A 16,907-nucleotide genomic window follows, 5' to 3' on the forward strand; every position below is an offset into this window, starting at 1 on the left:
GATAGGAATAGCAATGCAGGCCACAGCCCAAGAAGCCCGTGCTAATGTGCATTCTCCACACCAGCAATGATCCCAATTGCATGTGTCCACCCTGCCTTCGTATCTTATATCTTCGTATATTAGGGGTAGCATGGTGGTTAGCATAAATGCTTCACAGCTCCAGGGTCCCAGGTTCGATTCCCGACTGGGTCACTGTGTGTGGAGTCTGCACGTCCTCCCCCTGCGTGTGTGGGTTTCCTCCGGGTGCTCCGGTTTCCTCCCACAGTCCAAAGATGTGCGGGTTAGGTGGATTGGCCATGCTAAATTGCCCGTAGTGTCCTAATAAAAAAAAAAAGTAAGGTTAGGGGGGGGGGGGGGGGGGGGGGGTTGTTGGGTTATGGGTATAGGGTGGATACGTGGGTTTGAGTAGGGTGATCATGGCTCAGCACAACATTGAGGGCCGAAGGGCCTGTTCTGTGCTGTACTGTTCTATGTTCTATGTATCTCTTTATCCTCTTCTTCTCACTGTTGCTCTAACTTATTAAAACTTGCCATGGTCTCTGGTTCAACCATTAACCTCAGTAGCATGTTCCACAGCCTGACAATCATCTGTGTTTTAAAAAAAAAAAAAATTATCTTGACCACTGTATTAAATTCTGTACCTGTGTCCCCTTGCCCTACACTCCAATACCTCTGTCTCTTATCGGCTCTGTCCCTTGCTTTCATGACTTTAAACAACTCGCCCCTTAATACGAATAGTTAATTGTTTTGCCTTTTGTGTTGCAAAATGCTAACAAAATGTGTTCCTTCTCTGCCTCTTCCCTCCAAACAGACTTGTTAAGAATGTTCTTTGACACTTTGTACGATGAGGATGTTATATCTGAAGATGCATTCTACAAATGGGAAAATAGCAAAGACCCAGCAGAACAGAACGGCAAAGGGGTAGCGCTAAAATCTGTCACGGCTTTTTTTACATGGCTAAGAGAAGCTGAAGAGGAGTCAGAAGATAACTAAAAAAAAAACACAAAAAAAAAGTCTTCGCCAATCAAAGTGCAAAAAGGCCAATCATCGCAACAAATATGCACGGATACACAGTCAGCGATCATGATGAAAATTATGGTACACGCACGTAAAGTAAAGCCGCGGTGATGTTAAAGAACCATGGGTGGGAGCACTAAAAAAATGTATTATTTATAGAAAATATTTTTGTTTTAAATTTTAAGCTTTTTTGTTATTTTTAAAAGGACAGATGGTTCCATTTTTCTTGCAGCAAAAAAAATAAAAAAAATTGAACACTTTAATTTATTTTTAGAACTGCAACGGTGATGTAATTTGAGTTTGCAGTTATTGTAAACAGAATGTAACATAGCGGAAAAGAGACCCAAACTCTTGCCCACAAGGCCACTTCAAACAAAAAATAGGGCATCACAAAATTTAGTATAAGGGCGGGGTTAACAATGATGGCTGAAAGTAGTAACATGTACCAGTAATTCTTCCTGCCTGCTTCAGCTTGCTCTAGAAATGTACATAACATTCAACTGGAAGATGATGCTCCCCGAATTCCCGAGCCGTACATTACGAACTGCAGAACATGGAGAACTTGTACAAAACAAATTCAACTTGAGGAAGTGCTTGTAATACTTTCAAACTATAGAGCTACTCAAAGGCTTGTAAATACATAAAAGAGAAATATTTAAAAAAAAATGACTCATTACTATCTTTTCACTTTGAAAACTAAATAAAAACAGACCGTGCAAGTTGAAAAACTAAATACAAACTACCGTTTACCAGAGAATTAATGATCACGAGACCTGTTCTATGTAAGTTTGCAAACTAGTTTGTCCTATTATTTTTTACTCCGTTACCTCATTGTAATACATAGTGCAGTGGATGCAACGCCCATTGTTGTGACAGAAGTCATATCAAATGGCTGGCTGGCACTAGTCGGTTATTGGATTGTGACAAGTTTTTTTTTTAAAACACATGCTGCACAAAGGAGGATCCTTTCTCCATACAAGCTATCAATGGTTTGAGACGGCTGTCAAAGAGTTTTCCTTGTGAAAGAATAGGTCAGAATCTCTGAAATAAAGGGTTATGTTTCCCACACACACAAATGCAACCTTTCACAGAAGCTGCTGCCTTGATGCTAGATACAGCAAAACGAGGATACTACCATGTGAAACGGCACTTTGCTTGAATTTGTGTGGTTGATCTCATAAGTTGCTGGTTTGATTTGAAACAGTGTCTCAAGATTAACACTGTAGATTTTACTTGTGCCAGTTTGTGCATTTATTTGAGAATTGGTTTTGAAAAGCCAAGCATAACATGGATCAGCTATGAATTTAAAATTCGCTTCAATGGCAAGATGACTATTGGAATGCTTATGAAGATAATGTTCCAGACTGTGAGATGCCATTAAATTACTGCATAACTTGAATTAAAAAATGTTCCAGGCTGGTAACATATGCTGGGTTGGATTTTTTTCCTGCTTTCGAGGTCTACATATGTTCAGTGGTCCTGCTCTGGATTACAGCTGTCACACTTCAATCACCCCACTGAGTAATTAGATGGGTTTATTAATACAAAAGCCTGGGTTAAAGAGGCATGTGAATTTATCAAAGTGAGGGGTGTCAATGCTGATTGCAAGGCTGATTTCAGTTATTTCAACTTGTAATGAGATGAGCATCGGCCTAAATTGCTATCTGTATACATCATAGACTGAAACGTATGCAAATCCAAAAAGCTGGAATGGACTCAACCAATGGATTTTTCTTGTCCTGTGGTTTCTTCCAGATTTGACCGAAGGAAGTGGTAAATACTAAGTTAATGTAAAGTTATAAATAATATTCCCTGTGCAAATAAAATAAAAACTCACGTCAATCAGATACCTTGAGTACATATTTGAAATGCTAAAACAGTAGATGTGAGAATTGAATCAGCATTCTTACTACTTTAAGGACCTCAAAAGTTTGATTCAGGAAGAGCGTAGAAAAAAGGTAACTGTCTGGTGCAAGCAAGACTTGTACATTAAATTATTCTGTATTATGGGTTTTGCTAGGTATTGCTGAGGCCTGTCTGGGTGCTTGTTCGTTAAAACCCAACTATGGTGCTGTGTCGATACTTGACCTATACGAAAGTTTAAGATGCTGTTGGTTTGCCTTGTTCAGCATGTACTTGATGAAATTAGCCTGCTCTGTATTCTTAATGACAGCTCAAATGCTGGAATGTCAAACTTCTGGGGTTACTTATTTTATCAGAACATCACTTGAGTGGCTTATTTCTCAAAGTTGTGCATGGAATACCTCTTGCAAATCAAGAAATCGTACTTGTGCATTTTGTAATTTGCTATATTAAACAATTAAAAGTGGAGGGTAATTAATCTTGATGCAAATCCTCTTAAGTCCAAAGAGTCAGAAAATACGGCTGACTGCATGAATGGTGCTTTATGAATGTTACAACTATATGAAACAGATTTGTATTCAATTATCACCAGTATCTTTTCACTCAATTGTAATCCTGTACTGATATAAAGTTGTAATTGAGCGACACGTAAAGTGATACATTTGTGTTCTCTAATTGGACTGCAATTTTACAGTTTAAGAAAAATTGGGCATAGGTAACTAACTACACCGCTTAATCCCAAGAGGATATAATTCAGTGCTGAAGAAAAGCATTGTATTAAAACAAAATTGCATTCCATCTCAGAACCTTTCAGTATTTTTCAGTGAAGCGTCAACCATGAATTCAAGAATTGCAGAGGGGAATTAAAAATCAGGTAAAGTGTGCACTTAATCTAACAGCAGTCAGCTCAAAGGTGTACCTGCAGTAATTTATGCGAACAGGGTAATGATTGAACATTTCAAGTCATCAGAAGTTTTAATTAAACTGGTTTCAGTTAATGAAGGGTTTACTGCAGTTTTTACTAAGTCCAGGCTTTGAAGTGTCCCAGAGTACATTGAAATATAGTTATATATATGGAAGCATTTGAATTGGACAATGGAATGTTGCTGGACCAGGTTTTCCTGTTAGATACATTAAATGAAGCCTAGATGTGAGGGTAGCATTATCATTCTCAGTTGTGCAGTAATATTTATGATTTGACTCCCATTATCGACAATGAAGATTTTATTTTCAGTTGCTCATTGAGTTGGCTGAATTCCAGAATGTGTTTTAAGTACCACCATTGCAAAATAATGTAACATTGCGTTGTCTTTCAAGACTGCAATTGTAACCAGAGATTTCCAGGTGGATTATTATTGAACTCTGTCCTCTTATTCCATCTTGCAAATATTACATTTGGCATTGTTCTCCAAAAGTAGGTTTGCTTTCACACTTGTAAATTTACTAAAATTATTTTTACCCTGCCGAATATTTGACACCACCTTATTATCTGATTCAGTGGTTTTCAGGCGAAAAATGATAATCAAAACTAAATCAGCAATGTGACTTGCAGCCCTATTTCCCCAGGGCAAGATTAAATGTTTATAGCTACATAGAAACTGTGATATTCAGGAATTTTGGCTGAGGTGCATCACCTTGACGGTTTCCTTTTTTTCCATCCTTCGCTGGTGACATTCTGTACCTTGGGCCAATATGACCTGATACCAGGACTCAATACTATGAACATTAATTTACTTCTCTTATCTCTCTCGCTTTATGAAAGCATCTTGTTTTTGCTTGGTGTCTCCTGATTTGAATTTGTGACCTCTGGGGGGGAAACTAAACCTTGACTCAGTGTAATCGATCCTGGTAATACCATACTTAAATTTAATCATTAATTATGTACTGAATAGACTGCTGAAACCTGTTGAATCAACTCCTTCATTCTGGAAATGGTTTAGAATATTTCCTTCAATTTCTCTGACACGGGACAACAAAAGCCATCCTGAGTGGATTACGTGAATGAAGTTAGCCAATTCACTGTGTGGTGAGCAATCGACTGTTCCAAGTCGAGTTATGGTGATGCTCCATTGCTACTTGGTGCACAACATTGTACCAACAGTTCCCACTGCTGGTGCACAATACAGTTTCAAACTAAAAACTTTGCAATGTGAAAAGGAGGTAAAAGCAGATGATATATTTTGAGGTAGTATACCCAACTGTTACAAAATGAATGCGTTGCTATTGGTCACTTTGTGATTTGCATCTCTACTTGAACCTGACCCCTTAAAGTTGTCCATACAATATTAGAATCTTGTTTGATTTAGTTATGCTATTTCTGTGTAATATATTGAGAATTCTGTGTATAGCATTTAATCCCTGTCACATTTTTTTCCATAACTTTTATTGTTGTCATGAAGTGCATTGTTTGAACCCAGTGAACAATGCCACAAGCTGGTATTTAATGTTTGCTTTTACTTTACAAGTTTAACTTACACCTGAAGACTAATGCTGTACTGGAGGCTTCTTTTGCCTCGAGTCATAACTCATTTCTGCCTGTGTCAGTGTGAATTATGGGTCTTTAATTACAAAGAACTATTGTACCACATGGAGTCAGAACTGTTTTTTATCAGACAATGAATCTTGATAGTCCTGTAATTTCTTGTAATCTTTAAATTTGCTGCATTTTGCGATTAGAAATAACCTACTCCATCTGTTGCTTCAGAAAACTGATGTGTATAATTTAGACATGTGGCAATCTGGTGGCATTTTGCTACCTCAATCTTGTGTCTCGCTGCAGTCCTCTACCCACTCCTACTGGTTGATTATGATTTGATCCAAACCCAGGCCAACTACACACACTTCTGAAAACTGTGCCTTTTAATTTAGCACAGAAGTAAAAATGTTGAGAAGTTTGGTTGTAAGTTTATGTTGATGTGCATTTTATTTCCTTGACTATTGCAAACAAGTAACATTCAGACATCACAGACAAATGTAAATGTGTCTCATTACTGCTAATCAATAATTATTTTCTATATTATGGGCAACATGTGAAAAATGCATTTGTCAAAATCAGCTTGTTCAGAATGGAATTCTACTGTGAATTATATGAATGTTTATATTTATACAAAACGTCCTAAAAGATCGTTGTGAAGGCTACTGTGCAGAGTTGGTGAAGTTTTATATCCAATGAAACGACAGGTCACTCACTAAATGCTAATTGATGAGAGATGCATTGTCACGGTCAAAACGGTGTAGTTTCTCCACATTCTTGTTCCTGAAGGTAAAGGGCCAGACTTTGAAGATATAATGGGGCATGAATGGTACATGCCGTTTTTAATATGCATATGGGATGGACAAAACTCGTTGCAAGGAAGAGATTGCTGGCCGATTTGAGTTGCTCTGCCATTATCCTCACAAAAATGGATATCTGGCGCTTAACCTCGCTGTGAGTTTCAGAATGTTGCTGAATTAATTCCCCATTAAACGTGCCACAAAATTAAGTCTGGGTAAGTATCTTTTTCATGATGTGATAATTGTTAGTGACCACTAATGTTGCCCAGAAAGTGAACAATTATGAATGTGGAATCCCATACCCTCAGGTTGTGAAGTTTTAGAGTTTTTTCTTAAATGTCGCAAGTATTTTAAAAAATCTTACCTCTTTCGGTGTCCTTTGCTCTAAATTCAAAACCTGGTTTGACATCGAATTCACACAACCTATTACACCTTCCCTAGTCCCCATGCTGGTTATGATTTCTCATTGGTTAAGATGCAATTTTTTTTACCCCTTTGTTCACCATGGTCCCAAATACCTCCTTTTTGCTCTTATTATCTTGCACGTTCAGCAAAACACCTCAAAGGGATATGTAACAAGGTGCTCTGCTCCAGCAAAATCTGTCTCATTTTCGCTCCTTCCTCCATCTGAGCCCTCATGCATTTCCAGCAGTGGTCACTGGGTGGCGATCAGGTTTTAAGAAATCTGATGTCTTGTCCCTTTCCCAACCCAGGGTGCCGGAGTTCCACTTGATTACGCAGGTCTGAGTTGATGTGAAACTGAAAAAATTACAGGTTTCTGCAACAGGGCATTCACATGTTCTCAGCCGCAACACATTTAATGGAAGAAACTGACTTTCTCGGTTGTTTCTTAATAAATCCAAAATGTTCTCTACCATATCACAATAGTTATGGCCCCAAAGTATCCAAGGGGGTGCAAAGACAACAATATATCCAATTCACTGAAGGTGATTTACTTTTAAGAAACGTCAGTTAAACTGTGTACTGTGAGATTTGACTGTCAGATTTTATACCAGGTGTACTTTTGAAGTACTCAAACTGAAATTTGAGAATGCAACTTTAAATAGTGTAGATAGTAACAAAACTTAATAGGGGGGAAGCTTGTAGGGGGCATAACACAGGATGAAATTAATACTTAGAAAGAGGGAGTTGAGGAAAGATGGACTAAATTTGTAAAAAGGCAGGTTGTCTAATGTAATAGTTATTTGAGGAAATAATATATTAAAGGAAATGGAATGTGAATATGGATCTTCAATGAGAGGAAAGTTGCAATTATTCTCTGCGTTCCCCAAGGACATCCCAGGCAATTAACTACTTTTAAACAATGGTGATATGTTAAATGGACAATTGGTGGAGGTTGAGGGGTGGAGACTTGTGTTCGGCACACTGAGATAACAGCTCCAATTGGATGCAGCTTTAACTGAAAGATACTCCAGACCTTGAGATATCTGGTCACATAAGAATTTAAGTGTCGTCATGCCAAAGCACCACTTGGCCCTGTTCAGCTTGAGGCCATTGGCATGGACACGGCAGAATACCTGCTGGAAACGAGAGATGTGCTCTTCGGGGGTCATGGGACATATGATAACATCGTCCACATACACACAAACCCCTTCAATGCCTTCCATCATCTGCTCCATGATTCTATGGAAGATCTCCGAGGCCGAGACAATGCCGAACAGCATATGATTATAGCAGTACCTGCCAAACGATGTGTTGAAGGTGCAGAGCCTTCTGCTGGACTCATCCAGCTGGATTTGCCAGAATCCATGTGACGCTCCTAACTTTGTGAAAAACCGGGCATGTGCCATCTCACTTGTGAGTTCCTCTCGCTTCAAGATGGGGTCGTTTTCCCACACTATATTCTGGTTGAGATCCTTGGGATCAATGCAGGTGTGCATCTCCCCTGAAGGCTTTTTTTACACATACCATCGAGCTGACCCAGTCAGTCGGTTCTGTAACTTTGGAAATGATGCCCTGGTCCTGAAGATCCTTGAGCTGTGCCTTCACATGCTCCTTCAGTGGAGCCGGGAGCCGGCGTTGTGCCTGGACCACAGGCGTGGCATCAGGCCGTAGCAGGATCTTGTACCAATATAGCAGAGTGCCCATCCCATCAAACACATCTGGATACTGAGCGAGGATGTCGTCAGTTCTGGTTTGAAGATCCACATTGGGGGAGGTCATTGTGTAGACCCACTGCACAAGGTTTAGCTGCTTGCATGCATGTGTGCCGAGCAGGGATGCCCTGTCTGGCTTGACGATTTCAAACCTTAGCCTTGCGTGAATGCCCTTGTTGCAGACGAGCAGATAGCAGGATCCCAGTGCTGTGATGACATTGCCATTATAGTCCAGCTGCTGGAAGGAGCTTGGGTGGCTCCTTGATACGGTTGAAATCTGCCTGTGAGAGGAGATTGGCAGAAGCACCTGTGTCCAGCTTGAACTGGATAGAGCATTGATTAATTTGCATCACCGCATGCCATTCGTCCAGAGAATCCACAGTGAAGACGGACAGGCTTCGTCGTGATGTTGGTGAGGCATGCTCATGTGTGGTAATGATGCCCACACGTCCAGGCAATAGTCCTCTGGATCCATTGTCCTGCCAGGATCAGAATACTTGTATACTTGTACAGCCTTGTTGTACACTCTGAACGTGCCTGCGTTGGAATTGGGAGCACTGGCCCTTGACTGGTGGTGCAGACCTGCACAAGGCTGCATAGTGTTCAGGCTTTCCGCAATTTAAACATCGCCTGCCTCTTGCAGGGCAGTGTTTCTTTAAGTGGGCAGTGCCGCTGTTTGGGCAAGTCATGACGTCGTTATGCTCTGAGAGTCGTCGTACATGCACAGTGCAGTCGGCAGACATTCGCACCTGTCCAGTGTGGTGATCAGCCGTTTTATTATCCCATTCGCATCACGCATGCATGGGACTCCGGGAAGAGCACGCTTTCATCAATGCTGAGGCGCTGCATCCGGCTGATGGCCTGCACAATCTCTGCCTCGTGGGAGGCAATTTTCTCATTTTCAGCCGATTTGTATTGGGAATACCAATTTTTGGCACGCTCAAGCACTGTACATGTTTCAATCGCAACTGACAGGATCCATGTGCTTGATTTTTAAAAGCTGCTCTGAGGATCAGAGTGAAGTCCAAACAGGATTTGGTCTCTGATCATGGAGTCAGCAATATCGCCAAAGTTGCAGGACAGCGCCAGTAAACGGAGATCAGTTAAGAAGGAGTTAAAAGATTCATCTTTACCTTGTCAGCATTGTTTGAATATATAGTGCTTGAAGATTTCATTGGTGAGCACTTCACAATGACTATCAAACTTGTCCAGGATGGTCTGAAACTTTGTCTTGTCTCAGCCTTCGGTGAAGTTAAACGAGTTGAAGAGTTGGATGGCTTGATCCACCGCAGTTGAGAGGAGAAGCGCAATCTTGTATCAGACGCACCCTCGAGATCTGAGGCTTCGATGTATAGCAGAAATCTTTGCTTGAAAGTCCGCCATTTGGCACTGAGATTGCCGGAGGTCCGCAGCTGTTGAGGAGCCTGGATCTTGTCCATGGTGCCGGGATATATTTGCTGATCGTCACGGAACAGATTGAGGTAAACCACTTAAGGATAGCAGACTTCTGGTACCATGTCGTGTTAAGCACACTGAGATAACATGGGCTGCAACTGGATGCAGCTTTAACTGAAAGATACTCCAGACCTTGAAGTTAGTTGAATCTGATTTATTGAAGCAGTCACACAGTTAGCACAGTTCTCTGGGAATTCGACTCTCTGCTAACCTAAGTGTGATTACTCTGACTGAACCAGACTCGCTCTTAGCCACATGCTGGAAGGGTTATGTGAAATATACACCCTGACTCGCTCTGTGGATGTCCCCAGTGGAAAGAGGTGGAGTGTGAGTGCCTTGTGCCTTTTATAGTGGGAAACCATCACCAAGTGTACTGCCTGCTGATTGGTTATGTCCTGTTCTCTGTGTTCATTAGCTGCCTGTCTGTATCTCGTTATGTGCGGTTCTGCATATCATGACAGAGACTAGCAAGAGGCTAGACATCAGAAGCACATGGTATGAAAGGAAGTGTGTGTAGAGACGAAGATGATTCGATTCTAGAAAATGATGGCTGCCAACAGCATTGGATAGATGTCGGGAAAAAGTAAGGTTACAGATTTTGAGACAATGAGTAAAAATGTACTTGAAAGCGTTTTTAAAAGCACAGACTGAGTATTTGTATGCACAACCCTTTGAAAGTGGGATCGCATGGGAATAAAACTTGAAATGTGGTACATAGGATCCTAGATTTTATAAATGGGAACTTTATGCTTTACACTGGTTTGTGAACCTCACATTGCCGACAACCCAGAGAGTCTTACCTGTTTAATGAAAGCGAGAGAATGAAATCCTTGCCACTGGCTTACTAAAGGGGTTTTTCATTGTAACTTCATACTTGTGACAATAAAAGATGATTATTATTACTAAAGGCCACAGGTGATTCTCTCTTCAGTATACAGAATGATGGATGAAACTCAGCGCACACTATCATAGATGTCATATAATTTACAGTGCAGAAGGAGGCAATTCGGCCCATCGAGTCTGCACCGGCTCCTGGAAAGAGCACCCTACCCAAGGTCAACACCTCCACCCTATCCCCATAACCTAGTAATCCCACCCAACACTAAGGGCAATTTTGGACACTAAGGGCAATTTATCATGGCCAATCCACCTAACCTGCACACCTTTGGACTGTGGGAGGAAACCGGAGCACACACGAGGAGAATGTGCAGACTCCGCACAGTCAGTGGCCCAAGCCGGAATCGAACCTGGGATCCTGGAGCTGTGAAGCAATTGTGCTATCCACAATGCTACCGTGCTGCCCAAAGTATATGTTCATGCAATTTCATCCACCCCCCACCACCACACACAATTTTAGCAAAACAGTTATCCTCCGCGTTGCCTCTTCGGTATTGAAAACAGTTGTTAGTGTTTCGCGTGCTGAACTTCTGCCACAGGGTCAAACTAGCAAGAACAAGGCTGTGGACCTCTTCACTAAACTCCATGCGAAACTTCAATATGAAGGCTCCTGACCACAGAAGCTGAAACGATCAATGCCGCCCCCTTTCATCTGCCTGGGGATATAGCCGCCAGACAAAACCAGTATCTTCCAGTGTAGGCTCGGTTATTTGATGTGTATCAGAACCATGAACAGCTTGTCCCAATATCTTACGAAGATGTGCGAGAGAGTAAAGGCTTAATAAGCTAAGATTCCTGACAAGCGTTCATTTTGTTGCAGGAGCAACGAATGTACACAAGTGATTTGTTTAGGCTAAAGTTAGAAAGTATGGGGAAAGAACTGGACTAGTTCTTTGAGTCAGTTCAGGTGCTGCGATGACTATTCTCCCACTGCTGTAAAATTCCACTTCTGTTCTCAGCAACGTGGCATGGAAATCTCAAACCTTGTGATAGTCCCGTTATATTTTACACAAGTCTCACTTGGGGAATATCCAATGTAGCTCACTGCGAGTCCTTATGTGTCCTCTCTGCTTCAGTGTTGGGCCATCTCTTGTGATTTAAAGTGATCCGAGTAGGTTTTTGGATTCAATGGCAAATGGATCATGATAAAGTAGTGAGCAGGCTTCCAGCAGCATATAATGGCTGGGGGCCTGCTAAAAGGCAATGGTGTTCATTAGATATTTTGCGCTGCAAGGGCAAAGCTCAGGTTCGACATTCCTAATCTAAAATACCCATTCCAGTAAGATTACATAGTGTTTTTAAGCAGGTCATCAGTTTCCGATTTGATTTTCTCATGTGGGATCTTCTGTTGTGATCGAGCAATGGAGAGGAGATTGGGGCAAAGTATCAGAACTGCTTCATGCAAACATTTGTTTCCCCTTAGTGAACCTATGTTTTAAGAAGTTGATGGATTTGTTTTCATTAATTGTCACTAAGCCTGCTGTGGTACATGATTGATTTGTAAAACAAATTGGTGTGTCAAAGATCACAGCTGGGAAAATGTATTTTAAGAACCAATCCTGTACAATAGCAGACAATATTGTGTTGGTTGAGTGCTTCCTTGGATTATACTGTGGAGTAATGTGTAAATTTCACTGATGATGCCCCTACAAGGTGAGTTCCTGAAACTTTTCTATAACCATCATTCTCAGTTAAGAGCAAATTACCTGTGCACCCTGAATTCCAACAAAAGGATTAAGAGCAGGAATAGGCCATTCAGCCCCTCGAACCTGCTTTACGCCATTTGATAAGATCATGGCTGATATGACTGTGGTCCTGAAATGAAATGAAAATGAAAATCGCTTATTGTCACAAATAGGCTTCAAATGATGTTACATTCCGGCGCCTGTTCAGGGAGGCTGGTTCGGGAATTGAACCGTGCTGCTGGCCTGCCTTGGTCTGCTTTAACAGCCAGCTATTTAGCACAGTGTGCTAAACCAGCCCCTGGCTACCCTCTCAACCCTTCGAGAGTTGAGAAGATATATGAAAAGGCCAAGTGCTCCCTTGTTAGGAATGGGATTGGTTACACCATAGTGTCATCAATAAGTACCTTAGGAAGGAGCAGTGCTCTGAAAGCTCGTGATTCGAAACAAACCTGTTGGACTTTAACCTGGTGTTGTAAGACTTCTTACTATCAATAAGTACGACATTGATTGACCCTTTGTGTTGATGTGGAGATGCCGGCGTTGGACTGGGGTGAGCACAGTAAGAAGTCTTACAACACCAGGTTAAAGTCCAACAGGTTTGTTTCAAACACGAGCTTTCGGAGCTTTGTGTTGAAGTGAGGTTATCACTCGAAATCCAAGGAAGATTTTGTTTAAACACATTTTCTAAATGCTGAGACTTAGAACTGTATAGAGGAGTGAAGTGATTTGGGAGCCCAGATATGTAAATCTCGAGGCTAATGGGCAGTTACAAAAATCAATCAAAAGCACAATTGCAACTTTGATCTTCATCTTAAGAGGGCAGGAATATAATGGGGATGAAGCTGTGCTTGTACAGGGTTTGAATCAAACTCTATCTGGAGTACTGTGTTCACTTTTTTGGATGAATGTGTTGGCTTTGGAGTGGGTGCAGTGGAGATTTAACCAAATAATCCCAGGTTTAAAGAGTTAAATTGAGATAACCGAATACATAAACTTGACTTTAGTTCCAGCGGAGGTAGAAGGTTTGAGGACCGGCCCTATCATGTTTTTTTCAAATGGTAACATGATTTGGTTGAATGGCTACAGTCAAATGGGTTCTTCTGGTGGAGGAATCAAGAATGAGAGAACATTCGGCCCTCATCTTCTGAGCAGCAACAATGATGGTCAGATTGCCGCTGCATTCAAAACTTCCCACAACTTGATACTGATGTCCATTTCTACTGGGATCTTCCAAGCCCAGTCTCAGCACAGTGTCCATGGGAGAACTCCATCGAAGCAAAGTGGAGTCGGGGTGGAAGACAGAGCATTGCCCCTTTTATGACACTTAGCGGCCAGGTTGATGGGAGATAAGTGAATTGGTGGGTGGGGGAGTAGATGGATGAGGGTGGTGGGGGAGTAGATGGATGAGGGTGGTGGGGGAGAGGCGATGGAGCAGCCAGTTGTGCAGTTACCCAGTTTCTTGACCTGTCCAATATTTATAGAATTTACAGTGCAGAAGGAGACCATTCGGCCCATCGAGTCTACTCTGGCCCCTGAAAGAGCCCATGCCTCCATGATATCCCTGTAACCCAGCAACGTCACCTAACCTTTGGACACTACAGGGCAATTTAGGGTGACAAATCCAACTAATCCGCACATCTTTGGCCACGCTAAATTGCCCTTAATTGGAAAAAATAATTGGTTGCTCTAAATTTATTAAAAAACCACTTCACAATCTCTCAGCATTTAAAAAACACACTGCATTTCTGTTCTTCCTACCAAAGTGGATAACTCCACATTTTGTCTGCATTATATTCCATCTGCCATGTTCTTGCTGAACTTGGTCATCTAAATCCCCATGAAGCCTCTTTGTATCCTCCTCACAAGTCACATTTCCACACAATTGTGTGCTACCTGAAAAAGTTGTGGATGGAATTTTCCCCAAATTGCACACTGTTGGATCAAGTGAGAAAAGCAGAGTGAAACTTGCTGGCTTCACAGCCACCTTTTCTCATCTTATTTAATGTCACTCAGTGCAATTTCATAATGCCGGCGAGGATCACACAGCCAGGTTGGGGGTGGGGGGTCCTAACCGTGCCAGCAAAGCTGGGAGTCTGAGATTGGGCGCCCTCTTTAAAGTTAAATTTAAGGGGCTTCCCCATGGACATTTTGAACCCTGAACCCTGGTGAATAAAGGGAACCCCTCCCCCAACTAACTTTCACATGCAGAAGGTGACCACCACCCGCCTCCCCCCACCTGCTCTACATGGATAAGGGGTACCCCCTCCATTCAATGGAGAAGGGTACTCCCGCTGGCAGTACCAGGGGGCACTGATGGGAGACAATACCCCGGCAAGTCCCTCAACCCCCAGGGGATACAGGCACCTCCGTGCCCCAGCATGGTCATCACAACTTGTTTTCGGTTTTGAATATACTGGGTGGGAAATACAATGTCAGGCCTTTTAATGATATACATACTTTTCAATAAATCATATCAGGTTGCTCCTTCTGGGCCAGGCGAACCTGAACACGAGCAGAAAGAGGCGGGAAAGACCGAGATCTTGCCGGCGCAAATCCCATTTTTGGCTGATCGTGAGATTTAGTGGCAATTACAGGATTTGCATCCACGGTGAACGCAGTCGGTAGATCGCACCCATTACATTTGATCCCCACGTCCAAATCTTTGATATAGATTGTGAATTGAACATAGAACATACAGTGCAGAAGGAGGCCATTCAGCCCATCGAGTCTGCACCAACCCACTTAAACCCTCACTTCCCCCTATCCCTGTAACCCAATAACCCCTCCTAACCTTTTTGGACATTAAGGGCAATTTAGCATGACCAAGCCACCTAACCTGCACATCTTTGGACTGCAGAAGGAAACCGGAGCACCCGGAGGAAACCCACGCAGACAGGGGGAGAACGCGCAGACTCTGCACAGACAGTCCCAGCGGGGAATCAAACCTGGGACACCTGCGCTGTGAAGCCACAGTGCTATCCACTTGTACTATCGTGTTGCCCAAAGTAGCACAACCTCATTGGAACCTCATTGGGCATGGGGTCCAAGCACCGCAACTTTCAATACCTCATTGATCAACGCCTGGCAACCTGAGAGTGACCCCTTTATTCCTACACTCTTGTTTTCTGTCCATTAACCAGTTCACACTCCTTGCAAGTATATTCCATGTGCTGTAATTTTGTTTTCAAACCTCTTGTGCAGGACCTTATCAAAAGCTTCTGAAAATCTAAATACACCACATCCACTGGTTCCCCCTTATCTATTCTGCTAGTTACACCTTAAAAACAAATAGGTTTGTCATACATTATTTCCCTTTCATAAATCCGTATTGACTCCACCTAACCTAACAATATTTTCAAAGTATACAGTTCTCAAGTCCTTTATAAAGATTGCCACATTTTCCCCACTATTGACGTCAGGCTAACAGATTTATGGTTCCCCTTTTTTCTCACCTTCCTTTCTTAAATAGCGGGGTTACATTTGATACCTTCCAATCTGCAGGAACCATTTCAGAGTCTATAGAATTTTGGATGACCACCAAAGCATCTACTATCTCCACCGCTGGCTATTTCAACGTCTGGGATGAAGATCATCAGGTCCAGGGGATTTACAATTTTCAGTCTGATTTCTCTAGTATTATTACATTTACTAATACCAGTTTCGTTCAGTTCCTCACTCCCACCGGTCCCTTGGTTCCCTGGTAATTCTGGTAGTTTTTTTTGTATTTTCATAAGTCAGACATAAAATATCTATTGTTTCTCTGCCATTTTCTTATTTGCCATTATAAATTCTCCTGTCTCTCCATGTAGTGGGCCCACATTTGTCTTTGCTAATTCTTTTCTTTTTCACGCACCTTTGGAAGCTTTCACAGTCCGTTTTTATGTTTCTTGCTAGTCATATTCTATTTTTTTCTTTCGCATTCTCTTGGTCCTCCTTTCCTGAATTTAAAAAATGGTCCTAATCCTTCGGCTTATTACTTGTTTTGGCCACATGATGAGCCTCATCCTTTGAATACAATCTTTTACTTCTCTTGTTAGCCATGGTTGGATCACCTTTCCTTCTGGGTTTCTGTGACTCAAAGGAATGTAAATATGTTGCAATTCATTGCTATTATGTGTCTACCATCATACCTTTTTAATGTTGTTTCCCAATCTACCGTAGCCAATTTACCCCTCATGCCTTTATAATTTCCTTTGTTTAGATTTAAGATCTTAGTTAAGGATTGAACTACATCACTTACAAATATAAACTTCTATCATATTATGGTCACTCTTCCCTAAAGGCTCCATTCCAATGAGGTTATTAATCAGCCTTTTTTCTAGCGCAATGGTAGATCTAAAAAAGACCATTCTCTAGTTGGTTCCTCGATATACTGAAAGAAAACCTTCTACACATTCCTCCACAGCATTAGTGCTAATTAGGTTCACCCAATCTATGTGTAGACAGAAATCCCCCATGATCATTGCATTGCCCTTGTTACGTGCACCCCTCTTTTTTCTGATTTATACTGTGCCCTGCATTACCATTACTGTTTGGTAGCCTATCCAGTGGATCTGCTATCATTGCATTGCCATCCAGAATGTTCACGTGTATCCTTTAC

The 16,907-nt window shown here is 41.8% G+C and overlaps 1 protein-coding gene across 30 annotated transcripts in view; it reads left to right on the plus strand.

Annotated features, from left to right (window-relative positions):
- The window catches only part of LOC119979278 (eukaryotic translation initiation factor 4 gamma 3-like), a 504,690-nt gene extending 501,163 nt beyond the window's left edge, over nt 1–3,527 (plus strand). For all 30 annotated transcript variants that reach the window (XM_038821282.1, XM_038821283.1, XM_038821288.1 and 27 more), the window contains one exon: nt 812–3,527. In XM_038821282.1, coding sequence (XP_038677210.1) covers nt 812–993 — 182 coding nt within the window. In that variant the 3' untranslated portion in view covers nt 994–3,527. The remainder of the gene's footprint in view (nt 1–811) is intronic.
- Nucleotides 3,528–16,907: the final 13,380 nt, after the last annotated feature.

Source organism: Scyliorhinus canicula, chromosome 16 (assembly GCF_902713615.1).
Source record: "Scyliorhinus canicula chromosome 16, sScyCan1.1, whole genome shotgun sequence".
In the NCBI taxonomy this organism is placed as follows: domain Eukaryota; kingdom Metazoa; phylum Chordata; class Chondrichthyes; order Carcharhiniformes; family Scyliorhinidae; genus Scyliorhinus; species Scyliorhinus canicula.